At 35.9% G+C, this 27,943-nt stretch overlaps 2 protein-coding genes across 3 annotated transcripts in view; both read left to right on the top strand.

The window, feature by feature from the left end:
- The window catches only part of LOC129256403 (uncharacterized), a 14,753-nt gene extending 10,466 nt beyond the window's left edge, over positions 1–4,287 (top strand). The window contains exons 11-14 of one of the 2 annotated variants that reach the window (XR_010293017.1): positions 829–1,023; positions 1,554–1,740; positions 2,450–2,780; positions 2,866–4,287. Coding sequence is in view for 1 of the 2 variants with exons in the window: in XM_054894616.2 (XP_054750591.2) it covers positions 829–1,023; positions 1,554–1,740; positions 2,450–2,623 (556 nt within the window). In the remaining variant the exon portion in view is untranslated. Of the gene's footprint in view, positions 1–828; positions 1,024–1,553; positions 1,741–2,449 lie in introns of both variants that reach the window. The other variant, XM_054894616.2, reaches the window with a different exon arrangement.
- Positions 4,018–27,943, top strand: LOC129257496 (uncharacterized). Its single transcript, XM_064096757.1, has 13 exons — positions 4,018–4,110; positions 7,245–7,313; positions 8,067–8,153; positions 9,087–9,122; positions 9,458–9,503; positions 11,336–11,475; positions 12,940–13,074; positions 13,403–13,537; positions 14,278–14,391; positions 15,990–16,066; positions 21,328–21,522; positions 25,909–26,095; positions 26,850–27,943. The coding sequence occupies exons 1-13, from the start codon at positions 4,057–4,059 to the stop codon at positions 27,021–27,023; spliced, it is 1,449 nt and encodes a 482-aa protein (XP_063952827.1). The 5' UTR covers positions 4,018–4,056; the 3' UTR covers positions 27,024–27,943.

The raw sequence follows: 27,943 nt of genomic DNA, 5'->3' as shown, positions 1-27,943 counted from the left end.
CCTATATCGACTGTCAAAGAGCTAAAGGCCTAAAGTGTAATTACTTTTAAGCAGTTATCTACAATCAAACACTGATCAAGATCACCCCCACTCTCTCTCTCCCTGTTCCCCCTTTTTTCCTTTCCCTATGAGACTTACAATTTTTTTCCGCCGCTACTAAATAACGTTTCACAAGCTCAGTTAGATCGCCTTTGGAAACAACATAATGCTGCTCGTATAGTCACCATGTTCCCCAAGAGGAATCACATAACCCCTATGGGCTACTCATATCTCTTCACTGGTTACCTGTTGTACAGCGCATAACGTTTTGAATTGCTCCTATTTGTTTTCCATTCATTACACGGAACTGCACTACAATACAACTCTTCCTTGATTCCATGCCTTGATTACTCCTTACAATCCCTCTCGCAACCCTATAGTTCATCCTTACTTGCTCTACCACAATCTCATAATTCATGGGGGATCGATCATTTCAACATGCCGGGCCATTCCTATGGACACTTCCAACAGAAATCCGCAATATTTCTTATCTCGCCACTTTCAAAATTTCTTTGAAACCTGTATATTCACACAAGCTTTTACCCCCCCCCCCTTAGTAAGTTTCCTCCTCTTCTTCCTTTCTTTTCTATATCGCGCCATGAGCCTTTTTTTTTATGATGGATACCGGTGCATTACAAATAGTTAGGCGCTCGACGTATTCGACGGAAGAAAAAAAATTGTTAAGCAGGGCCCGCTGGGAAAACAAACAGATCATAGGCGCTGAAGAGGCTACCCTATGTAAATAAGCATTATCATTACCATTATTTATAATTATTACTATTTCGATAGATTCGAGAACGACTACATTGATGGTCCGACACGCGTTGGGATCATGGAGTCCTTCAGCGAGTTCATCAAGTGTGGGATCCAGTTTCCCGCCGGTGATCAGGTCCATCCTCAGCTGATGGAGACGGCTGTCTATACATGGGCTAAAGGAGAACCGGCGACGCCGATCACCGATTCGACGTCGTGTATCATGCTCAGGTGAGATTAAGACCGCCCCTCCCCGTTCCGCGCCCCTGAGACTTTTTTTTCTAAATAAAGATGTACAATCACTTAAAAATTACCACCTGATTTTTGGTGCAGCCTCCAACCGGAGGCTCCGTCTTCAACCCCATTCACAAAATCTCAATCTTTTACCATTCCCGCACACAATCAATACGATCTGAGAGGGTAATGGACTTTTTTGTAATTCAATCGATAGTGACGTGGTCTTTTATCTGGCAGTTACCATTGTAACAGCGCTTTTCAGTCAGTCAAATTCAAGGAAAGTTGTCAGATCTGACTTGTCGGACAAATTTGTTGATCAAATGCTGACCTGATAAACTATTCTATTGGACATTTTGCGAAATATGATGACCAGTTCTGTTTGGGGCATAGGTCTACTCAACTCCTTTGAATTGGCCAAAACATGAACAAAAGAACTTCAGATGATATTTCATTCCATTTAATATTAAAGTTATATATATACATATATATTTTTTTATTTATTTATTTATTTCATTTTTTTACAGTGGCACTGATAATCGTTGGTACACACCGACAGACTGCAACCAAGAACTCTACTACGCATGTCAGAATGTCATTAATACAGAAGACTGGACATTGAGTGTATCCGTCGGGAGTTATGACGTAAACACACAAGCATGCCCAAATGGATTCAGATTCTCGCTACCTCAAAATGGATTCCAACATCAAAAGGTGATTTCTTGAATTTTTCATAAATATTTTTTTCAAGGACTACCAGTAACGTAAAAGGTGAGGGTCGGGGGAGGCAACACTTTCCCATAATCAGCTGAAGAAAAGATAGAGAAAGAGCGGGGGAGGGAGAAAATATTCAATATATATATTTTTGAGCAAGTGAACAAAATGCGCTCATATTTTGATCGAAATACAAGTTAATTTACATTTGTGTTCATTCATCTCTACAAGAGATTACTTTATTTTGTCTCGCTCATTGTAGTCGTTCGTATGCAGGTTCATGTGACAAGCAAAGTGAAATAAACATTATATTTTCCTCGCTCGTTGCCGTCACTCGTATATAATTATGATACATGATGTCCAGGAAGGCAAATGAATTAGTTAAACATGTTGAGTGAGGTAATCAGAATCATGCACAAGCTGCAATTTCGGGAAATAAGTAATTTATTCTCCCTCCATTTTTACTAGGGTATATTATTTCATCTTTATTCGCTGCGCTCCCTGACATTCAGTATATGGACTCCTTAGAATTTTGTTCGTTCTCAATTTAGTTAATTCTGTTGGGATGCATAATTCGGAAATATTAAAAACAAATTTGCTTAAGGGAAAAATAGAATAAATTTGGAGGGAGAAATGGGAGTAGAATTTAGAAAGAAAGAACACAACAACAACATTCTTATTCTTTTTTATCGAAATTTTATCCAAATAGATGTTGGAAGGAATTGATAATGCTGACGTTTGGCTCAACGTTGCTCCTCTTCTCGATGACTACCAGCCACCGGTACTGCCTACCATAGCACCAACGGAGGGCGGAGCTCAGGCAGTCACCGCGGTCATATCCGGGGTCGTCCTCGCTGCAGCCTCCGCACTTTTCATCCTATAGAATCCTGTCGCGATCACTCGAGGCTGCTAAGAATCGTTATTATAGGGACATCTGTTCATATTGATATTTTATAGTCATCTTGTCTATCGTTGTATTTTTTGTGGTTTATTGAGGGCCAGGGGGGGGGGTAGCTACCAGTATTCGGGGGCAGCGCCACGTGGTAGAGGCAAGGACCTGGCCGTGGAGGATTATCTATTGACTTACTGGGGTGGTCTACCAATAGAATAATCACACACGGCCAGGTCCCTGGGTAGGGGCAATTGATTCTATGCTTTTTTAATTATTAAAAAAAAGGGGGAAACATGAATAAAAAGGAAGAGGGAAAAGGCGTGTAAGAAGAGAAGATTTGGCTGTATACAGCTACATACTACCCCTATAAGTTAAGTGAGAAAATAATGTCATTTTATTACATCCCACCCCCAATCAATATACACTGGCGCCCCCCCCCCCCCGCACTTCCCTGCCAATATTATCTTTCAGAATTGGTTTCCATTGTCACTAGTTGAATAATTTGTATTGACGATTTTATTTTTTGTTCATCTATTTATGAAAAATGAGATTAACTGTTGAAAGGAATTCACGAATAATTAACTACAACCTTCGTGACTTATAGCTATGCCAATAGATTTGTCTTTGACATTTTATTTGTGTTTGTCACTAGCCTCAATTTCCTAAATCCGTTTGGATATTTTAGCATTCTAGTTTGATGTAAACTGTCTCGTGTTTGAGACTTAATTGTATATTGTATTATGTTTTATAATTATAGCAATGTGCACGAATCAGTTTCATGAAAGAAAATCATCTTCTCAAATCTATGATCTGTCAGTAGAACTATAAATTTATCAAGTGCGAGTCATTCGCAAATTTGCCTGTTAACGATAGAATAAATGGCTGATATATTTTAATCATTTGATTAAGATCCATATCAAGATTTCATAATGAGATAAAAATATGGTGACCATAAAGACCATAATAATGATAGTGATGATGGTGACGATGATGGTGAAGATGATGATGATGGTGATGGCGATGATGATTGTGATGATGACGATGATGATGGTGATGATGACGATGATGGTGAAGATGATGATGATGATGATGATGGTAATGGTGATGGCGGTGATGATGACGACGACGATGATGACGATGATGGTAATAAAGTTGGTCATGATCGGCGTTTTATCTCCTTAAATTCTTGTGTCTTTTATCTTTATCACACTGCCACACGAAATATAAACAACAAAACTGTGTATGGTAAGTGACTTCTTATTTACGCCCCTGGTCGAAACGAGATAAGTATTGATTGCATGTCCACACCCTTATTCTAATTCGAACTTTGGATAAGATTGTTTGCTTGATCAGACTACCATTGAAATACGTTATACCTTACGAACACAGTATTCAATCAGTTTGACGATTCGAATTATCTTAACATGGCGCAGGTTCCAGTTGAAAAGAATTTTCTCGGATTTTTCATTATTTTGCAGGTAAATGTGACATTTACTAAGAGTATACACGTAGATTTCATTACAAATTATTCTTCGCTGTGATTGTTTATTCTATCGCGAGGAACTTTTACGCCTCTTATATCCACCGTTTATTATGTTTTGTTTTATTTCTATATATTCGGTTATTAAAGTATCCTTTTTTGTGGAATATATATATACATTTTTTTCTTTGTGCTTTATATGAAGAGTTGTTATAAATAATAATTTTAAAACAAACAAACTTATTTTTCTGTGAATTAAAAAAAGGAAATATTTTCTTTTCTCTATGCACGATTCTTGAAAACTGGTTAAGAAAAGTATTAATTTTAAGCAAGTCACTTTCGAAACCACCAGGTTTTTTTTTCAATTGATAATCGATGAACATTTGTAAAAGCGTTACAAAAAGCAAGAATTTTAGTAAGAATTGAACTATATCAAAATGCTATCTAACTAGCATCTGCTCTTCGACCTGAGTACAGAGAGCAATGCTGATAATCCATGTCCCCTAACAAAATGATAGGGATCAGAAGATAAATATATGAACGGAACCATGCATGTCAAGTTTGGTGCCTTTTTACGTTTTATATCTCATTCATATTTAGCTTCCCATCCATTTCAATATATTTAATCAAAACTATTATATAGTTCCATACCTGAAACTGCTATGATATTTATGCAAACATGTTTTTGGGGGTTTTCTAATAAAAAAATATGTTAAAGTATAATGGAGTTTAAAACACATCTCTGGATATTCCAGATCAATTCTCCTGTCGTTTCTGCAAAGATAAACACACACACACACACACACACACACACACACACATATATATATATATATATATATATATATATATATACACAACAAAAAAAGTAAGTCCCCCCTAAAACAAACATCAATAATTTCCGAACCAATGCGAGTTTTTAATATATTTTTACATGAGCGTGTAGGTAATTTTATAAGCTATCCTCTGAGTAAATGTTATTGACGTATTTTACGTCATGCTTCAGTGAGCATCGTCAAAAGGCAACAATTTCACTTTTCAAAAGTCACAAGCCAAATATCATTATTTTGATTCCATTTTATTGGAACTAATTCCACATTCTCATCATGAAAAATAGTCAGAAGGCTTGTAAAAGGTACTTTCTAAAAGACGATACAACTTTTTTGGCAAAATTTTACGGTTGAATAAACACAAGTCCAAATTTGCTATAATTGGATTTTTTTACACATTTCTATCAATAAAAATGATAGAATATGATGACAGTTATTTTTGGGAAGAGTATCCTCAACAATTTTAATCTATTCACGGTTCAATGAACATTTATTGAAAACAAAAAATACGATTTTCAAATATCATAGGCATGTATTGTTTAATTTTGGTAACTGAAAATGATCTTTTCTCAACTTTTTCGTTATTTTCATGACCAATTAACATGCTTCAATGATTCAAAGGCGTTTAATAAAACATTCACGCTTGAATGAACAAGTGGAATGTGATTAGCTCTTTTTTACGTTATTGGAAAAAATGCAATTTGTAACTATGGATGTCTGTCACAAACCTCCTTGCATAGTTCATTTGATTTGATTTTTATGAAAATCCCGATGATTAATGCATCAGTGAGCACACAATATTCGAAAATTATGCAAATGAGAAGAAAGTTCAATGCCTTGGCCCCATTCTGTGCCGTATCGAATGGTTATTTTGTTGTGCGCGCCTTTTGGATAGTGTTACTCTGAAGCCATGTGCGAAGTTTCATGAAATAACTGTTGGCAGAAGTAACAAAAACCGTCCATGAAACAAACCCTCATTTCATATTTGTTAAAATTTTGACTTCCTCTCTCATAGACTTGTGTACATTATGGGTGCATAATATGTTTAAGAATAAGTAAGGTGGAACTTTTTTTCAAGGCTGTCTTTAGCAATGTCATTTGGCAGTAATGTTTATCAATCTATGGGCAGAATTCTGTGCAAAATGAAATCGATTTGTTTATTTATGGATGAGTGAGCACGCATCAAAGTGGGAAATTTTGTATTTTCAATGTCACAGACTCATTTTAAAGGGTAATAAAGTGAATTCGGATTCAAATGTGACTTTAATTGGTGTTGTTTTTATCATCCATCATTTCTATCACCACACACTTTCCGAACTTTAAACATTTTCATGGTTGAGCGAGCACATTCGAAAACTTAGGAATGAATACTCTTTATACTGCATAAATGTATTCGTTTCCTAACAATTTCTCATGATCAGTTTAATGTATGGACAAATCAGTGGTGGATCCAGAATTTTGAAATGGGGGAGGGGCCTATAATCGGGAGAGACACCAACACTTTCAAATTTTAACATGATCTAACAAGTTATAGAGGATACTACCATAAACCCCTATGGTGATACGTCACAATGCAGGGGCCGCGGAACGGTTTTCAAAGTGGGAGGGGGGGGGGGGGGCTGACCATGCAAAAAATCACAATCGTATGGTCATTTTTACATTTTTGTACATGCTTTTGGAAAAAAGTGGGGGGGGGGGGCTGAACCCCCCCCCCCCCGCTTCCGCGGCCCCTGCAATACATTGTGCTCACTCAACCATGAACATACGATATCAAAATTGTGTGTGGAGTGGCTAAATGATGGATAGTAAAACAGCATAACACCATAAAATTCACATAAAGACAACTTTTGCCCAACTTTGTATTTGCACAATCTGAAAAACGACTCTTGTGACTTTCAAAAATTGTCATTTTTAATTCAATCTTTAATTACTCATGCATGACTCAAAAACCACCTACAAAATATCATATCTCAAAATAATTCCGTTCAAAAGTTAGAGCAATTTGATTTAGGGGGGACTTACTTTTGTTGTTGTGTATATATATATATATATATATGTATATATGTATATATATATATATTACCATTCATTGATAAGTAAACTTGGTTTCGTAGACAGATCTTCATACTAGGGGGGGGGGGTCTATTCCATATAGGCCGCTTATCAGACTATGTCATATGAGGAAAATTTCAGAAATTATATATAAATACCGTGATGAAACGGGGGGGGGGGGGTATAAACATCGTACCCCACCTCCCCACCACCGTATATCTTATTGTTATTTTTGCTCTTAACTTTGTAGGTTATTTTGGGCTATCATACAGCTTCAAGTGCAGATTGCCAAGGATTAAGCTCAGAAGTAACATGTACGGTAAGACATCATTTCTTTTCTTCAAATATCAAGAATCGAGAAATGGTAATAGGTGGGACTTTAAAAGGAAATTCATCGCCGGAAGTGTACCATATGTGTTCTCTTAAAAACAAATAAACAAACTTTTTTTTCATTAATCATTTTTGCACATTATTACTAGTTGGTTATTGGTGATAACAATAATTATTATTGAAAAAATAATTTATGATTCGTGCATTATTTCCATTCTCGCAAAATATTTCTGGTATCCCATTCAGAGCCATACAATACAAATTATATTATGACGTCGGAAAGACGTGATTTATAGTTATTGTTTATATCATAAATCAAATCGCGTAACATATCTTTAATAAAGCTCTTCGTAAAAATGCATTAATGGCTCAGAATTGGATACCAGAAATATTTTACGTGACTGGAAATAATGCACGAATCATAATAAGTCGACAGTATAGTTTTATCTTCTTTTTTATAAAGAGGTTTCATGAATGGGACCATTTTTTGTTTGTGTAGTATAGTTATGAGGTTCAGAGTGGGTGGGTGGGGGGGGGGGTATCAACACCCCCATGTCGGGGCACCATGTTTACTCCAATATCAGTATTTGAAAGTTATATATAGATAGTAATCTGATGGATTCTTAAGTTCAAATTTAGCCTGTGCCATCATGGCCATCTTCAACACCACCACCAACATACTCCTAATTATGAAATTTTGTATATGACTCCCCTTTATTTTCCCCCGCCATTTTGGTTAAAGTGTGATGATTTTGGTCACTGTGAGAGAGGAACAATACAAGTAGACCCATGGCTGCAAAATACACTCAGGACACAGATGGATGTACAGGTATGATCCCTCTTCTTATCCTCTTTTTCCTTTGTTGTCATTGTTGTTGTTGTTGTTCTTCTTCTTCCTCCTCCTCCTCCTTCTACCTCCTCTTAAATGAATAAAATCATAAGTAACCTCACCACCGTTTAAATAACTCCTACTAAATCGTTACAAGAGTCGTAATTTTTCAATCTGAACAGAGTATAAGATTACAAAATATTATTGTACGATGTTTATTCACACCCCTCTGTTTAAATAATGATATTTGTTTAAATATGATTAGTATTAGATTTCAGAAAATAGCAATATGCAGAATACTTATAATTAAGGAGTTTGGACTAGTCATGCCTCTGTAAATGTGAACACGTTTACCGTTCATGGCCCTGGGAAGCGGGGGCGCTAAGCACCCCCAAGATTTTTTCTGGGGGGTGCTGCGTATGTTATTTTCCATAGGCAGTACCCCTTGGAAATCAGGTTGATATGCTAAAATGTAGCGATTTGACCCAAATCTCCATTATTTGGAAACAATAACTTTTTTTGCTTGTCATTTTTTTTCTGTACAAAATTCCCTACATTTTTTGTCCTTTTTTTTAGAGCTAACCTTTCCTTTTGTTATTTTTATTGTTTGCTTGTTAACATTATTGTCTAAATCCCAGCACTTCCTATTAAATGATCGTCCCAGGGCCCTGTTACTGTTGATATCAGTTAAAAAAAAAATAGGTGTAACATAATTTATATCAGTTTTAAAGGACCCGTCACGCAAACTGATGTCTAAGCATGAACGGCAAAGATATAAAATCCCGCCGTCCTATTATAATATCATCATCGAGAAACGTCAGTATATCAGTTGAAAATGAATTCAAAGAATTCAACAAACGAAGCACAAAATTAATGTTTATCTAAACTTCATTAAATAATTCATACATGATTTTCATATTGGTTCACTCTCAGCTCGATGTACCGTTCAACCATGCCCAGTTATTAGACGTAAGTATTCGTCTATTAATTTCTGTTCATATAATTATGGCTCTGTCTGTTTCTAATACCACACAGGCTTTGCTAAATCTAACATAATTATGGCTCTTTCTGACATGTTGTCATGACATTTATGACATAGATTTTATGTTCAAATTCGAAGTGTTCTTTATTTCAAACATCGTATTTATTAAATATAGAAATGATAAAAAATCTTATAGATATTTATTATTATACCTGCATTGTAAAATAATTATTATTACAAAATAGATAGTTACTGAATAATTATGTCAAATGCGTATTTTGTATATTAATAAATGTGTTTATATCTTTCTCCATTTTCAAAGGCACATAATGCTTATAATACCAGACCGTATGGATTTTTATACGGGGGTAAGTATTGGACCTATTCCATTCCATCACAATCATGTTGTTTATACAAATGGATAACAAAAAAGGTTCTCACCGGCCTCAAACGTAAACACTTTGAAGGGGCTTTCACACTCGATGTTTTAGCCAGCTTCTACCGACGTACCGTATACGTATATGGTTCTCCTCTAATTCAATTTCTTGATAATAAGCATTCTATTAAAAAAAAAAAAAAAATGATGATATCGGGCTTAACACTTTATATTTCTAAGAGTGGTACACGCAGTTATTATTATCCCGGTCATCGGATATGCCCGCACCCAATGTAGGCCTATGCCAGTGGCGAATTGGGGGGGGGGGGGGCACATCCGGGGCCGTTGCCCTCCCCCTTAAGGCGACCGCACACCTTACGATTTGTCTGCGACTCAATTTTGGAATAAAACGTATATAATTTGATGCTAATATTGAGACTTGGAATATCTTACTGTGTAATGTTCGAAATCATCGTATAAATACCTACCTTCAATTCTATGACTATATACTACCATCCTTTTTAGAATAAAAGCAAATTTAATATCTAGTCGTAATGACGTCATAGCAGTCGTACGATTGGCTACGATTTGAAATTAATTTGGCCTTTACTCCAAAATAAAGGCTTGTAATCTTTCAAAATGGTTATATTGGTATTCTTTCAATCAATTTTAACCTCAAATTAAATGATATATTCCATTGACATTTTCAGAAAATGGGCAAAATGCGATTTGTTCCATAATCGGATCGCGAACAGTCGTAAGGTGTGCGGTGGCCTATAGAGAGGCATAGTCTTACACAAGTGTGCCCCCCCCCCTTGGAAAATCCTGGATCCGCCCCTGGCCTATGCAATTTCTCCTCTGCCTGGGGAGCATTCCAAAAGGAGTTTGGCATACTACATAGGGTTTTGCATCCTACTGGGCATCAATATTTAACAAATGGGTGGGGAATGGCAAAGTGTGGATTGACGCCTTGCCAAAGGACGTTAGGCCGCGATGGGATTCGAACACACGACCCTCTGATTACAGGGCGAGTCAGAACCGCTACACCATGATACTTCAATTGTTATTTTTGAGCTAAACAAAATATATATATATATAAATATGAAGTATCAGTTGTGTTCTGAACAAAAGACAATTCTTAAAATCAAGAAATAAGATTAAGAAAAGACTTGCCAAAGCCTATATATTATGTACGTCGGTATGAAAGAGTTAAGCGTCGGCATGCCTGGCTGACAGTTAAAGTTTAGGTGTGGCGGCCCCTTTAACCATGTTTAACACAGAACATAAATGTATTTTGCACTGTCAATATTTCATATCATGATAAGAGGCCGAAAATGAATGAAATGAATGTGGTCAGCTATTTCTCAATCGTAGAATGGTCTACCTCTGGTTATGGCGACGAACGAACACACATAGAGCTGATATTGAATAATTATGGATATTTTCTCAAAACCTTAAAAAAAATTATGATACCAACCAAAATCGATTGTTATAAAGTAAACTTGAAAAAAAATTACACAGTGGAATATTAGATTAATTATGGATCCAAATAGAATGTTAGGCATTCACAAAACCGTCGAGCAAATTAATTACAGGAGGGCACCAGGCCCAATCAGGATAATTCCGATGAGTGTTGCAAAATTGTATAAACTAGTAAATATTTTTAACTTTTGCAAAGTGTGTTTATTGGTTTAAATTTACCAGAATTATTGTTGATATTGGTCATTTTAGTCGGTCGGATAGTCACCAACAGATTAGTTACTTTGACCAATCCTTTTGAAAGGTGTATTATTGTATAACTTATTATCCCCTTGTCAATAATAGCAAACGATACATGTTTGTGGCCGCCCCCATACGACCCAAGTCTTTGCATCGGGATTGCTAACCAGGAGTTCAGTTTGACGGACCTTCTCAACATGGGAATCAGGGGGATTGAACTCGATAACTGGTTTTGCGAAGATGAGGTAACTTTAAACTTAAATATCATGTCCGTCATCGACGGACTTGGTGGAGGGGGGATGGGCCCCCAATAAGATGGGGAAGAAAAGGGAAAAATTGGAAGAAAAAACTTGAAACATAATATTTAGTTAAATCTATCATGACAAAATCTATCAAAAAATTGATTTTAATTAAAAAAGTTCTAAAATTTTCGCTTGTTCGCAATCATTAAAGAACACTTTCAACATACGTTATGTTGTGTCCCCATGTTTATTTATTTATTGCTCATTAAATGAGCTACTCACTGCATGAGTCCCTTTTGATTTCCAGTTGATCTTTTATATGAAAAATAAACAATAATTCAGATTCCGTTAATATCAGATGAGTATTTAAAATTTTGATTGCAAAATTATGTTTCTTTCCAGTACCTTTTGCAAACATTAATATCGCACTTTTTTCGCTCTCAAATGAAAACAAAATATCGTCGTTCCCGCATACAGTGATCATGTATTTGTTTCCTTTGAATTCCATTGCATGAAATTTCAAATAATTCTTTTTTGGTGATGATAGAGTTTCTCTCCTTTGTTTTACAAGAAATTAGAATAATAATGATTTTTCATGTTACACGAAGAGTCGACCCCTCCCCCCCCCAAATAAAAAATATATATATATATTTAAAAATCATCAGAGAGATAAAAATATTTTCGAGAACGAGTGGGGATAAAAACAACTATTCACTCATTTACAGAAGCAAACAATACCGCTCATTTTGCACATCACTATTAAGTTGAAATTTACTTTCTTTGTTTTATTGCTAATTCTGGTTAAATCTTAAATTCTGGTTAAAACTGTTATGTTTTGATTCGTACCTATCGATTCAAATGAATTTTATTTTTAGGTAGATCTCGTTTTGGTGGGAGGCGAAAATACATTTTCATTAGAAAGGTTTAATTATACATTGCCATATGTCCCGTGAACACCCACTTCCCTAAAAATAATCTAAAAGCGGACCTTAAATATACATACATGTACACACATCACGTAACAGGGAATATTTCAGAATTTATCACGTATGAGTACCCCTATAGTATACAACCTCTCTGCATGCAACCTGTGTATAAGGTCAACAAAAATACTGTTTTGTTAAATCTTCTTCAAGTTCTCCACCAGTTCTATCATAACTTGACATCGTTTAAGTCGATCATTGTGGGGCTTTTTAACGTCTGTAAAATCATACTTGTTTATACGCTTTCATTCTATTATGTGATTTCATGCCCTGCCAAAATGACATTGTTGTTTCGTTATACTACACTATTTCATGGACCTCAGTTCCTTGTAAACTTGGAATAAATTTGATCGATTTCAAGAAAGATTGTATTCATGTTTTTTAAAACTTCAGTTCCTTGTAAACTTCTTATAAATTGGATTGATTTCGATAAAGATGATATTTATAGTTCTTTTTTTTCAATGTGTCCATGTATATAATGTAGATGCGTATAGCTCATCTTGGGACCGACATTGCTACGTTATGTAACAGACGTCACGTGGTATTTTCTGAACCCGTTGCCGAGATTGGGGCGTGGCTAGACGATCACGAAGGAGAATTCATCAGAATCTACATGAATGTACGTATTATCTCGATTACATTTTTAAAACACCCTTTTAACCAATATATTGATTTATTTTAGTATGTCAGGATTATAACCTAATTTATCAGAAAGAGTTTTCAGGAATGAATCTGAATTTAAATCACATGTGGGAAAGAACAATAAAATCTGTTTTTCGAGAGTCTAATTTTTTTAATGAAAATTGCAAAGCAATATGACATTTCTCTCAGACCATGGATGCGACGTTTATACGTATAACTTATGGCCTGTTCAGAGATCATATTTAAAATCACACTGTTATAATCTTAATCTATATTGATCCTCTTTTTAAAAACCATATCTCCAGGAAAAGTTTGACCAGGGTAATGATGCAGAAGTAAACGGGCCCTTCGAACGTTACCTTGGTGATCGAGTATTAACACCGGCCAACCTAAAAAACGACTACAACAACGAGTGGCCCACACTAAGGACCATGCGAGAAGTATGCAACCGTTCCTCAAGTTATTTTTAATCAAATAAAGACTATATTTGTTATCAGGGGCGGCACCAGGGTGTTCCGATGGGGGGGGGGGGGCAATACGACCCCATTTCTTCTTAATGAATTACAGGGGTACTAAAATGACAAAAATAAAACTCCGAGTAGGGTCATATTGTTGGTATTGTCGGAGTTCAAATTGTCGATCGTTAAAATGATATCATACTCAGGAGCCGAGTATGAATAAAAACAAACAGGTTGTAAATACAAGATCTAAATTAATTAAGTGACAAAGGTAAAATAACTATAAGATACTGGGATAATATGAAGTTACATGACTTATGCTTCTCTTTTCAAGCCTTTTTACTTCCTCTTTCCCCCTTCTTCGTCCCCCTTTCCTCTCTTCTGGTTGTCTCAATATTCCACTACTTCAATAATCATAGGGGTGGCCCCCACTACGCTTTCTGTGGCTCCACCCTTTTTATACCTGGTTATAAATTACATTTTGAGTTTAAATCACACTTTCTACCTTCATGGCAAAGGACGGTGTTTTTTGTTGTTGATGATAATCGTACTAGTATGAATCATCAGTTACACTAGACTAAGTTAAATCAACTTAAGTTAAAGGAAGGCCAGGAGAGCATCGGTTGAAGTATTAGGGGTTTATAGGTGCCCGTGTTACACCTTCCCTGAATATTACAATTTGTGTCAAATTAAATCGCCTATTATATTATTTTGATTGATAGGATGGTAAGAGTGTAGTGATTGCCCATATTGCCACGGCGGGAACTGGTGATTATTACCTTCACCAAGGAAAGTTTATCCATCCCGGTTTCTGGAAGGATAAAAAACGAAATGAGGCAAGTAGATACCAGTTCAATGATGAATCTTTATTCTACTCCAACACCCTCCATAAATTCTACTCTTCTCTCTGATACTGAAAATGATAATACCAATGGAAATGCCAATGCAAGTGCCATTGTCAATATCAATACTAATACCAATGACAACACCAATACCAGCACCAATACCATTACCAATACCAAAACCAAACATATGCCAATACCAATACCAGTACAAATACCCTTACCAGTTCCAATACCAGTAGTAACAATATCAATACCAGTACAAATTACAGTATTACATGTAGTACCATTATCAGTACCAATACCAATACTAATATACCAATACCAATATCAATACCAATACCTATACCAATACCAATGCCAATACCAGTACCAATGCCAATACCAATACAAGTACCAATACCATTACCAATACCAGTACCAATGCCAGTACCAATGAAAATTCCAGTACCAATACCCATACCAATGCCAATACCAATACAAGTATACCAATACCATCACCAATACCAGTACCAATGCCAGTACCAATGCCAATACCAATACCAATACCAGTACCTATGCCAATACCAATACCAGTACCAATACCAGTACCAGTCCCAATACCAGTACCAATACCAATACAAGTACCAATGCCAGTACCTATACCAATACCAATACCATTACCAATACCAGTACCAATGTCAGGACCAATGCCAATACCAATACCAGTACCAATATCAATACCAATACCAATAATATAACAATACCACTACCTATACCAATACCAATGCCAATACCAATACCAGTACCAATGCCAATACCAATACAAGTACCAATACCATTACCAATACCAGTACCAATGCCAGTACCAATGCCAATACCAATACCAATACCTGTACCAGTATCAATGCCAATACCAATACCAGTACCAATACCAATACCAGTACTAGTACCAGTACCAATACCAGTACTCGTACCAGTACCAATATCCACACTAGGTATTTCATCATTGTTATCATACAGGTATAAACGAGCTGATTTTTTTGGTAATATACTGACCTGAAACAGGACATTTTAAGCACTGTTTGAATTCATGAGCATGGTACATATCTTACTAACGAATGATGCGAGCGTGAAGCGTGATTTGAATTTTTCTATACATTGACCTGAAAAAGAGCCCTTGCAGGACCGTTAGGAATTTCTATACAGGCCGATCTTAAACAAATATAGACCCATGTTTTGAGCGCGAAGCGCGAGTTTCATTTTTTGTTTTATGTAATCAGAGGCGAATTGTTTAGTGAAGGAATTCATGAATACGATACGTATATAATTTTGACATAATGCGAGTGTATTTTTCCGCACCTGAAATTGAGGGATTTTAAGCACTTTAGAAAAAAAATGAACAAAATGTGTATTTAACTAAACAATTGAACTAAAGGTCGAAACGTGTGCTGAAATGATTGCTGCGCATTGACTTAGAAATTGAATCTTTCAAGCGCCATATAATCTTCTCTCCTTTCCCGTTTTATTTTAATGATTTGCAATTAATCGTAATGGAAAAAATAATCAAAATGATATTTTTCTCATATACTCAAACTTTATCCTCATGACAGTTCTCTAATTATCCACAATGTGGAGGTAAGAACGCAACGAATGCTCTTCGTTTCTACAGTGACAGTACTCATTATTTGTAAGTATAGTTATCGACAATCAAAACACTATTTTGATTATCATCTCCCCCGCCTGCTCACCCCCTCTCCCTCAAACACCTTTTTTTTTTAACACGTGCACACGTTGGTATCAATAATGCATAAAGCATTTTCATTTACAGTGCAAGATAAAAGAGTATCCGCTCGCAGGCACGCACACACTCTCTCTCCCCTCTTTCTCCTTCCTATAAAATTTACTATCCATTTACTTCCTAGCAGCGGCGTTACAGGGTCGGTGGCCGGGGGGGGGGGGGGGCAAGAGCCAAAAAATTTCCCGGTCATATCATGGTATGAACAGGCGTAATGGTGTAATGAGGCGACTATTTTGAAAAGGCCAGATATTGCGTATAGGGCAGAATTTATCTTTAAATAAAATGCGAGCGAGCGAAGCGAGCGAGCAAAAATTTTGACCTTTTTAATACAAAAATCTAATTTTGTGATAGATTTTGACATGATATCCAAAGAATAATATATTTCTCTCTTCTCTCTTTAGATTCCCTTTTTTGTGGTCAGTACGAACTGTGGGCGCAGTATAGCACATGTCCTAAAAAGCGAGCTAAGCGAGCGAGAAAAAAAAATCACCTTTTCATGAGAATCTAACTCTGAGCTATTTTTTTACATTATATTCAGTAAATAAAATCATATCGTACACTTTTCCTATGCTTTTCTTTTCTCCTTTTTTTTGGGTTCTTGTTTGTAAAACTTTTTGGGGCCATGGCCAAACCATTCCATACTAGTCCAGGATAGAAGAGGCATAACCTTGTTTTATATATATATATATATATATATATATATATATATATATATATATATACAATATTTTTTGATGGTTTCTTGTCAATTCGAGGGTGCTGATTACGAATCTGAATGATGCCACTCATGTTACCTTGAGCATTTTTCGCAAATTGGCAAAATCCAATATGGCCGCCAAAATATGCAAATTACCCATGAAAATCATAAAATTGTCCGCACATTGGCTTTGAAATGCATGAAATTTTATGGCAGGAGTGAAATACTCTCTGAAACAAAAATTTTTGACAAAATATTTATTTTCCTGATATTCAAAATGGCCGCCATAGGCCCTTGTATACTCTATTATGTACAATATGAATAGAAACAACTTATTTTCACAAAAATGAGCACTAAACTGCAAAAAAATCGCGATGTATGAACGAAGTAATATATGCAAATCATTACTAACGAGATATATCATTTATTATGTCATATATGGGAACATCGCTGTATTTTGATATCTAAAATAGCCGCCAGTGGCCCAAACAGTATTGCGTACAATGGCAATGGGGGCCAAAAAATTCACAAGAGTGATCACCAAAATGCTTATTATGAAGATTAAACGAGTGGAATACTGACTAAAAACATAATTGTTAACGAAATATATTATTGATATGCCATGTATGTGATGAATGTTGTATTTTGATATTCAAAATGGCTACCAAAGGCCCTAAAAGTATTATGCACAATGAGAAAGAGGAGCAAAGAAATCACAAGAGCGAGCACTAAAATGCATATATATGTGATAAATTAATGGGATACTGTCTAAAAAACGTATTTTCTAACGAAATATATCATTCAGGTTTCAAGTTTGTGTTAAATACTGTATTTTGACTTTCAAAATGGCCGCCATAGACATTAACTGTATTATGGGCAATGCAAAGTGGGAAACCAAGGCACAGGAGTGAGCACCATAAATGCACGTAATAGTGATCTATGAGTAAAATATTGTCTGAAAGCATAATTTCTATTAAGATATCATTTATTCTGCCAGTTAGGTGATAAATACTGTTATTTTACAGTAAAAATGGCCGCTACAGGCCCTTACGGTATTATGCACAATGTGAATGGGAACAAATCAGGTCAACAGAATTTGGCTTTGCTTGGAAAAATGATGATGTATGAGTGAAATATTGTCTGAAAACATGATTTATAACAAAATATATCATATCTTATGTAATTTAGGTAATAAATACTGTATTTCAACATTAAAAATGGCTGCCATATGCCCTTTTTGTGAACATCATTTGTCTCCACTCAAATTGTATGTTATACAATAAGGGCCTATGGTGGCCATTTTCAATTTAAAAATGCAGCATTTATCACCTTAATTACACAACATTATATTTCTCGTTAGAAACCATGGCTTTAGACAATAATTCACCCTTACATCACAATTCACAATTATATGCAATATTTAGAGTCAAGCAAAGCCAAATTTTCTGTCAAAATTATATGTCCCATGTTACAATGTACACAATACTTTTAGGACCTAAGGCAGCCATTTTGGATTTCAAAGTACAGCATTTATTACCTCCACGACCAATATGTGATGTATTTAGTTAGAAATCATGTTTAAGACAATATTTTTACTCGTACATCACAGTTATATGCATTTCATGATTCTCACTCTTGTGAAAAATTAGTTTCCCTGTTCACATGTTACATAATTTAGTAAGGGCTTGTAGAGGTTATTTTGAATGTCAAAATACAGTATTTATCACCTATATGGCAGAAGAAATGCTATAATTTATCTTTAAAAAAATATGTTTTCAAATAACATTTTACTCATACAACAGGATTATATAGATGTCATAGTCAAGCAAATCCAAATTCTTACAAAATTACATGTCCCCATTCACATTGTAGATAATACTGTTAGGAACTATAGGGCCAGGCTATAGGGGCCATTTTGAATTTCACAGTACAGCATTTATCTCATGCATGACAAAAGAAATGATATGTCTTGCTATAAAACATGTTGTCAGACAATATTTTACTCGTAGATCACATTTACATGCATTTTATGTTTCTTACTCGTGTGAAAATTAGTTTCTCAATTCACATTGTACATGATAAAAATATAGGGCCTATGGCGGCCATTTTGAATTTCAAAATACAGCATTTATCACAGAAATGGCATATTAACAATTATATTTTTAGTCAGTATTCCACTCGTTTATCTTAATAATATGCATTTTAGTGCTCACTCTTGTCATTTTTTTTGGCCCCGGCCATTGCCATTGTACATTATGATAATACTCTTTGGGCCAGTAGCGGCTATTTTAGACATCAAAATGCAGCAATGTGCCCATATATGACATCATAAACGATATATCTCGTTAGTAATGATGATTTGCATATATTACTTCGTTCATACACCGCGATTTTTTTGCAGTTTTGTGCTCATTTTTGTGAAAATTAGTTTTCCCTATTCATATTGTACATAATACAGTATACAATGACCTGTGGCGGCCATTTTGAATATCAGGAAAATAAATATTTTGTCAAAACTTATTTTTTCAGAGAGTTTTTCACACCTGCCACACAATTTCATGCATTTCATAGCCAGTGTGCGGACAATTTTATGATTTTCATGGGTAATTTGCATATTTTGGCGGCCATATTGGATTTTGCCAATTTGCGGAAAATGTTGAAGGTTACACGAGTGGCATCATCCAGATTCGTAATCAGCACCCTCGAATTGACAAGAAACCATCAAAAAATATTGTATATATAAAAAAAAACAAGGTTTGGTCAATTTTCTTTGGGGCCTATCCTGGACTTATACGCGGTGCTGTGCGGTTGGGGTCCGGGGCGGAGCCCCGGAACTTCTTGCCATTTAAAACTCGCAGATTGCCGCTATTTTAATCAAATCGCGGGTATATAGAGAATGTAGCTTTTACACAACACATTTATTCAACCCAGTTGCGTAATGAACAAAATATTTTGAGGGGGCAAAACATAGCAATGTGGGAAAAATTTGTAAAAAGTAGCCAGCGTGCAAAGCGAGCTGGAAAAAAAATTGCCTATTGAAATTAAATTCTAATTATGTGATAGATTTTTCCGTTATATTCAGCAAATAACACATTTCATTGTTTCCATTCATTTCATTATACACTGTCTCCTATAATTTATTTATTTCCTCTTGGGTGTGGAACCAAGACCCCCCGCGCCTGTATGACAGTGATTGAACGTGATTGAACGGGGGGGGGGGGCGTTATAGAGCCATTTGAAGGTTATAAATGAAGAGCCCCTACTGCGTGGGGTCTGGGGCAATGCCCCGGTAGCTTATTTGCATAAAATTTAGCAAGCTTATAGCACAAAGATGTATGCAGTTCACCTTTCTTTCCGCTCTTTAATTTCAATCATCGGCAGCCCGGTCGTGTTATCATTTTTTTTCTTGTCCCTTTTCTTTGTTTTTCAATTTAGCTTTTGATTAATTACATTCTACCTTCGTTTTCCGCTATTGTTCGCCATTTTGTCACCTTTTAATTTATTTCTCACCGTGCCATTGCATTACATAGGCCTATTTCGGAATGATTTGTTCTTTCTCAAATGTTCTTCTTTCGTAGATTTTCCCGCTTTCCTTCCTTTTCCATTAAAAAAGGTTTTTTCTTCGTTTTCACTTTCCTTCCCCTTTCCCTTTCTTTCTACCTCCTTTTTTTTATTTTTTCCCGTTTTTCCTTTATTTTCCCGGTGAAATCCGCCAGGGGGGCAGCTTGCCCCCCCCTGCCCCCACCTGTTACGCCACTGCTTCCTAGTGCAATAATTTCTATTGTGAAAAGTAATCATTTGATAAAAGTAATGAAGTTTTTATTATGGGCGGATCCATCATTGTTTTTTTATCCATACAATTTCCCCTATCGACTTCTAAGAGCTAGGCCTAGTTATTAACCTTTTAGCATGTAGATATCTACAACCAAACCATCGATATCATCCCCCTCCCCTCTCCCAATTTCCCTTTTCCCTTTCCCTATTACGTAGGTCGTGGGTTCAAGAAAAGTAGGTCCATGGTTCAAGCCATACCAAAGACTTAAAAAATTGATCTTGGGTTACCTCGAGCTACCTTGAACATGTTGAAGGCCACAACTTTCCATCATAGCGAGGTATTTACAAGTAGATTATTATGGTGTGGCAGGGTTAAGGATATCCCATGGTACCCATTAAAAACCGGGTGTGACAGTTTTTTCCTGAGGGGTGTGGGAGCATCAGTGGCAGAATGGGGAAGCTTAATTATTCCATCTGTTTATTACTCGGATTATAGGCGCTCGACTTATTATAGAAGGAAGAATCATGATAAAAACCTATTTTAATCGTTAAGCATGGTCCGCTGGGAAAACGAACAGATCACAAGAGCTGAAGAGGCTACAATAAGTATCATCATTTTTACTATCCTATTTAAATAAGTATTGTAATCATAATTTTTACAATTGTTATTTGTTTATAGATTCGATAACGAATACATTGATGGTCCGACACGCGTCGGGATCATCGATGACTTTAGTGAGTTTATTAAGTGTGGGATCCAGTTTCCCGCCGGTGATCAGGTCCATCCTCAGCTGATGGAGACGGCAGCCTATACATGGGCTAAAGGAGAACCGGCGACGCCGATCACCGATTCGTCGTCGTGTATCATGCTCAGGTGAGAAGACAACCCCCCGTCCCGCGCCTCGGAGGCTTTTCAATAACTAAGACCACCTGATTGTGTTTTTGAATGGTGCAGCCTCCCACCTGAGACTCTCAAACTCTCAATCTATTATCCCCTCCCTCACACAAAACAATGTGAGAGAAAATTGACTTTTTCCCTTAAGATCCATCGACTTGATTGATTGATTTTATTCGTCAAGAATATCACAGGAGATTACAATGAAATTGAGGAAATACATTGACAGGATAGCCCATGAAAGCCGAAAGGCTTATTTCCAATGGGGTCCTATAGTTAGTATAAAACATTAACATATTGTAACAAAAAATATAAACTACGACAAGTCCTGGAATATTGGGGGAAAAAAATAAAATACATACAAACATATCCATCAGTCATATAATTTGAAAACATCTGAAGCAAACAATAATCTTCCTAATATGTGAAACAAGATTATATTTTAACATATCCTAATGTATACATTATCTACAATACTAGAAACCAACAGTACAAAATGTGTTATTTTACTGGTAATGCTGTTCTCGGGCAGTTTCCAGTTTTAGGTGATTTTTTAATGCACTCTTAAATTGACAAAAGAATTTAACGGCTTTTATTTTATCAGGAAGAGCATTCCAAGATTGGATGCCATTAAAATAAAAAGTGTTTCCAATATGTCCTTCACGTTTTGGTAATACGAAATTAAAATTACTATTTCGAGTATCGTACCTATGGATATTTGATACCCGGGTGAAATTATTTGCCATATAATGATCTAATTTATCCGAATAGAATATTTTATGCACGTGGTGTAATACTAATTGTTGTGACCTGTGATCTACATGAAGCAATCCTGCCTTTTCAAGTTCATTATATCCGACATGTGCTCTTGGTCCTAAAACATTTATATATCTCACAATTTTATTTTGAATTATTCTTAGCTTTTTCTTATCCGTAACACCCAGACTACCGTACCAAGCCGCATTAGCATAGTCGAATAAACATTGTATTAACGCAAAGCATAAAATACGTCTAGACTTCATATTCAAACAGGTTTGATATCTATACAAAAATTTCAAGCGTGAATTAGCCTTTTTGGCGATTGAGTCTACCAGACCCGTCCATGATAGGTTACTTGTTAAATTAATTCCCAAATATCTTACTGAATCTTTTCTTTCAATTACCTGATTATTATATGAAACCTTGAAATCGTGTGTATATCTTAACTTTCGTTTAGAACAAAATAAAATGCTTTCCGTTTTCCCAACGTGTAAACTAAGCTTGTTGTCAGACATCCATTCGATGCAATTAGCCAAATCAGCACTAAGTTTTTTATCAATTATCTTGGGATTTGTATCCGAATATAGCAAGACACTATCATCAGCATATAAAATTAATTTAGATTCGTTAATACAAGTACACATATCATTGATGTAAGACATAAAAAGAATGGGGCCTAAAATGCTTCCTTGAGGGACTCCGCATTTAATAGGCAGTGAATCAGAAAGAACCGTCTGCATGGTAACTACCTGATGACGGTTAGATAAATATGATCTAAACCATGTCACACATGCAGAGTCTAAACCCATCACTTCTAATTTCTTTAAAAGTATGCTATGATTCACAGTATCAAAGGCTTTTTGTAAGTCTAGGAGAACCATTCCAACCATGCGCCCATGTGAAATTTCATTCCTGATAAAATCTGTTAAATGTATTAAACAAGTTTCAGTGGAATATCCGTTACGAAAGCCGGACTGAAATTTATATATTAGGTTGGTTTCTTGGAAGTATTTCTCCACTTGAGCATGAACAGATTTTTCCAAAATCTTCGACACTACACTTAATACACTTATTGGCCTATAATTACTAACGTCAGTTTTATCTTTCTTTTTATGTAGCGGGGTAACTTTTGCGAATTTCATATCATCAGGAAAGGTAGAAGACATAAGAGATAAATTAATAACATAATTCAAAGGTTTGTACAAATTTCTTGCCCCATCTTTTAAAAATATTGCAGGTATCATATCTAAACCAGTACTTTTTGATATTTTCAACCTATTTAGTTCATCTAAAACTAATTTTTCTGTAACAGGGGAAAAATGAAAACTACCTTTTGAAATACCCTTCTCTTTATAAAACTTTTGAAATTGGTCACTTTCTGCATGAAATTTGTTTGTATTTACTGGTAATTCACAAACTAACTTGTCGGCCACAGTTGTAAAATAACGATTAAACTCATTTGCAATTTTAGCCTTATCGTGACTTAATTCACCTTGCACATTAATAACTGTTTTTTGATTAGATTTCCCTTTACTTTTTAGACCTAAACCTTTCAAATTCTTCCACAATTTTCTAGAGTCATGTTTGTTTTCTTCGATTTGTTCTTGAAAGTATTCGGTTTTGGCACTTCTTACCTTCCTTTGAAGTAAATTCCTTAAAACTTTATATTTCCTTTCAAGGTCTAAATTGCCAATATTCCTTTTCATATTTTTGTAAGCTACATTTCTCTCTTTAATTAAAACAATAATTTCATGGTTCATCCATTTTTCAGTTGATTGCTTAATTCTTACCTCTTTCAGAGGTGCGCTCATATCTATAATTGACAAGAATATAGATTTAAAATTTGCCTAAGCCATATTTACATCTTTACATTCAGTTACCTTGGACCAGTCTGATCGGGATAAATTTAAGTTGAAATCATCTACATTATAACCTTTTAAGCTCCTGATGGACACAGTTCTGTGGTGCCCAAATACGGGCCTGACAATCTTTCTTGAACTATAAATCAATAAATGATCACTTATACCTAGATCAATAACACCACTTTGACTAATATGCTCTTCTTTACTACATAATATGTGATCTATCAGGGAGGAAGATGTCTGAGTTGTACGTGTGGGCAGCTTTACAAGTTGGCTTAAACCACTTAGATTAAGTAAATTCTCATATTTCTGGGATAAAGGAGACTTTTTCGAAAGGCAAATATTCATGTCCCCCAACATTATAATCTCATCATCTTTTTTAAATTTTTCTAAAGTGTCAGAGAGTGATTCAATGAAATTATTATCTTTAGGGGGTCTGTAAAGAGCACCAAGTGTAATGGGCTTTGTCCGAGGCAATAGAATATTGATCCACAATGATTCAATATTTGTTGGAGTCAAGTCTTCTCTTATATTAAATGCAATGTCATTTCTTATGTAGAGACAAACACCACCACCTAGCCCACATTCACGATCTTTGCGTAATATACAGTATCCATCTATACATACTTCTTCATCATTTACAGATGAGTTTAACCATATGTTTCAGTGATGGCAATAATAGCTATTTTACGTTTAGAAAAAAGAAGCCGAAGTTCGGATATTTTATTCAATATTGATCTCACATTTAAATGAATGAAATGCAACCCTTTTGTCTCAAACCTTTCTTCAAAGGACTCATACACTGATGTTTTATCGGAAGGTGGGGTATTAGTTACATGTTCAGTGGGAGGTAAAAGTGGTTCGGTATGACTATGACCAACATTTGTTTGAATGGGGTGCAAGAATAAGGAATCACAAAAAGACGGTAAAGAGCATGTTAAACAAGTCCAACATTCATTAGGGTTGTAATATAATCTTGTGTACTCCTGTTCACTTATGCCTTCACATTTGGAATGGTGCCACTTATTACAGGTAGAACACAGGAGGCCAGTTTGGTTTTTCTTCACAGGCTTTTGACATTTTCTACATGGAAATTTATAATTTGGACCAGGATTTGTTTCCACATCCCCAGATAATAACAAAAGATAACAAAAGTGGTTACTAGGTTGGCATAATTCGGCTTGAAAGGTTGCTACAGAGTTATGATAGTACAAAATAGGCGAACGGAAATATTTTAAACGCTTTACCGCTGGCAGACTAACATACTGAGATATTGTGTTGACATTATGAGAACATATTATAGAAATTAAAAAATAAAGTACCAGTACATTCATCTCAGTGTAGTCCCACACCAACAGAGTTTAACAAAAGAAACAAACTTAACTACGATGCTACAAACTACAATACAGGCTTGCAGTTAGTCAGTACAATACTGACGATGCTACAAACTACAATACTGACTTGCAGTTAGTCAGTTGCCATAGCAACAGCGCTTCTCAGCCAATCAAATTGAAGGAAAGTTGTCAGATCTGACAACTCGTCGGACAAAAATGGGTACAAAATTTGTGTTCCCCTGATCAACGATTCACCTATGAGAATAACAAATGTGATGACTGGTAGTCCTGTTCGGGGCATAGGGCTACTCAATTCCTTTTAGATTAGCCTACGTGTACAAAATAATTTCTGATGAGTTTTCAAAATCACTTTTAAACTAGCTTTATATTGATAATTCTGTCTTTTACAGTGGCACTGATAGTCGTTGGTACAAACCGACAGACTGCAATCAAGAACTCTACTACGCATGTCAGAATGTCATTGATACAGAAGACTGGACATTGAGTGTATCCGTCGGGAGTTATGACGTAAACACACAAGCATGCCCAAATGGATACAGATTCGCGTTACCTCAAAATGGATTCCAACATCAAAAGGTGATTTCTTGAATTTTTCATTTTGCCTTGTGTTTCAAGGACAAGAACTACCAATGGCGTAAACTGAGAGGGACAGTGGACGCAGTACTACCCCCCCCCCTCAGCTGGGAAAAGGGAGAGAAAGAGCGTGAGAGAAGCATTTTAAAGATGGAAAAGAACATATTCAAAATATACGTTTTTGAGCGAATTAACAAAATGTGCTCATATCTGATCGAAATTTTGATGAAATATCCAAGTTACTTCTGTGTTTATTCATTCATTCCTACATTCCTCGTACAAGATATTACTTCATTTATCTCGTCTCGCTCAGTGTTGTAGCTCGTTATGCAGGTTCGTGCGACAAGGAAATAAACATATATTTTCTTCGCTCGCAGCGCTCACTCGTAAATATTATGATACATGATGTCCAGGGAGGCAAATGAATCTGTTCAACATGTTGAGCGAGGTAATCACAATCTCGCACAAGCTGCACTTTTTGGGAATAAGTTATACTCGTTCCATTTTAATTAAGGGTATATTATCCTCACTCGCTGAGGACCCCCTTAGAATTAGGTTCGTTATCAATTTAGTTAAACCTGTTTGGGATGAATAATTCGGAGAAATTGTGAAAATTATTATTTAGGTAAAGGGAGAGATGAATAAATTTTGGAGGGAGAAATGGGAGGAGCATTTAAATAACTTGGGTGATATCATCCTTCCATCCTAAGAAAACAACTACAACAATTAATATTCTTATTCTTTTGGATCAAATTAGATGTTGGAAGCTATTGATGGTGCTGACGTTTGGCTCAACGTTGCTCCTCTTCTCAATGACTACCAGCCACCGTTACTGCCTACCATAGCACCAACGGAGGGTGGAGCTCAGGCAGTCACTGCCGTCATATCCGTGTTCGTCCTCGCTGCAGCCTCTGCCCTTTTCATTCTATAGAATCCAGTCGTGATTACTCGAGGGTGTTGAGATTTTTTTTTACATGGACATCTGTTGGTTTCAATATTCAGTAATTTTGTCAATTGCTGTCATTTTTTTTGGTTTTATTGAGGGAGAAGAGAAGAGCTACCAATATTCGGGGGGGGGGGGGCGGCGCCACATGGTAGGGGCAAGAACCTGGCCGTGGATGATTATCCATTGTTACCAGGGGTGCTGTAACAATGCTCAGCACCCCAGGTGACAATATAATAATCATCCATTTCCAGGCCCCTGAGTTGGGCAACTGCCCCTATGGGAGAGGGAAAAGGAATGTAAAAAGTGAAGAATTGGTTGTATACCATTCCATACTACCCGTATAATAATTCATGTGAGAAAAATGACGTCATTCTTTCAGAATTGGTTTCCTATGTCACTGGTTGAATAATTTGTATTGGCAATTTTTAAGTATGGTTGAAGTATTTATCAGTTTATCATTCCTATATATCTTTTAACAAAGCAGAGAAACAGGCCGGCATTACACGACTTGTACTCTAATTCTATGAGTGTCTGAAAACAAGTATTCAACCTCTTTGAAGATATCGTGAAGCCTTAAATTGTATTTTTTTTAAGGAAAAGGCACATTCCATATACACTCTTATTTCTGCAGTCAAATTTGACTTGGACTACAGCCAGCTGAGTCAATTCTATACCGAATCAAAATGACTTAGATTCCGAATTTGACTCGGTATAATGTAGCATCAGCTGAAAAATTACTCAACTCAAAGTCACAGTAACTCGGAAATGAGGAAGCAAGTCACTTGGACTTGAATAGAGTCGAATCCCAGCTAGCACAATATCCGAGTTAAATTTGACTCCAACTATACACTGTACATGTATAAGATTAAGAACATTTAATAAAAGTGATCAATGAGAGACATCCA

This window comes from Lytechinus pictus, chromosome 3 (genome assembly GCF_037042905.1).
Source record: "Lytechinus pictus isolate F3 Inbred chromosome 3, Lp3.0, whole genome shotgun sequence".
In the NCBI taxonomy this organism is placed as follows: Eukaryota; Metazoa; Echinodermata; class Echinoidea; order Temnopleuroida; family Toxopneustidae; genus Lytechinus; species Lytechinus pictus.
The sequence above is the reverse complement of the archived record's forward strand: the minus strand, read 5'-3'. Positions and strand labels throughout refer to the sequence as shown.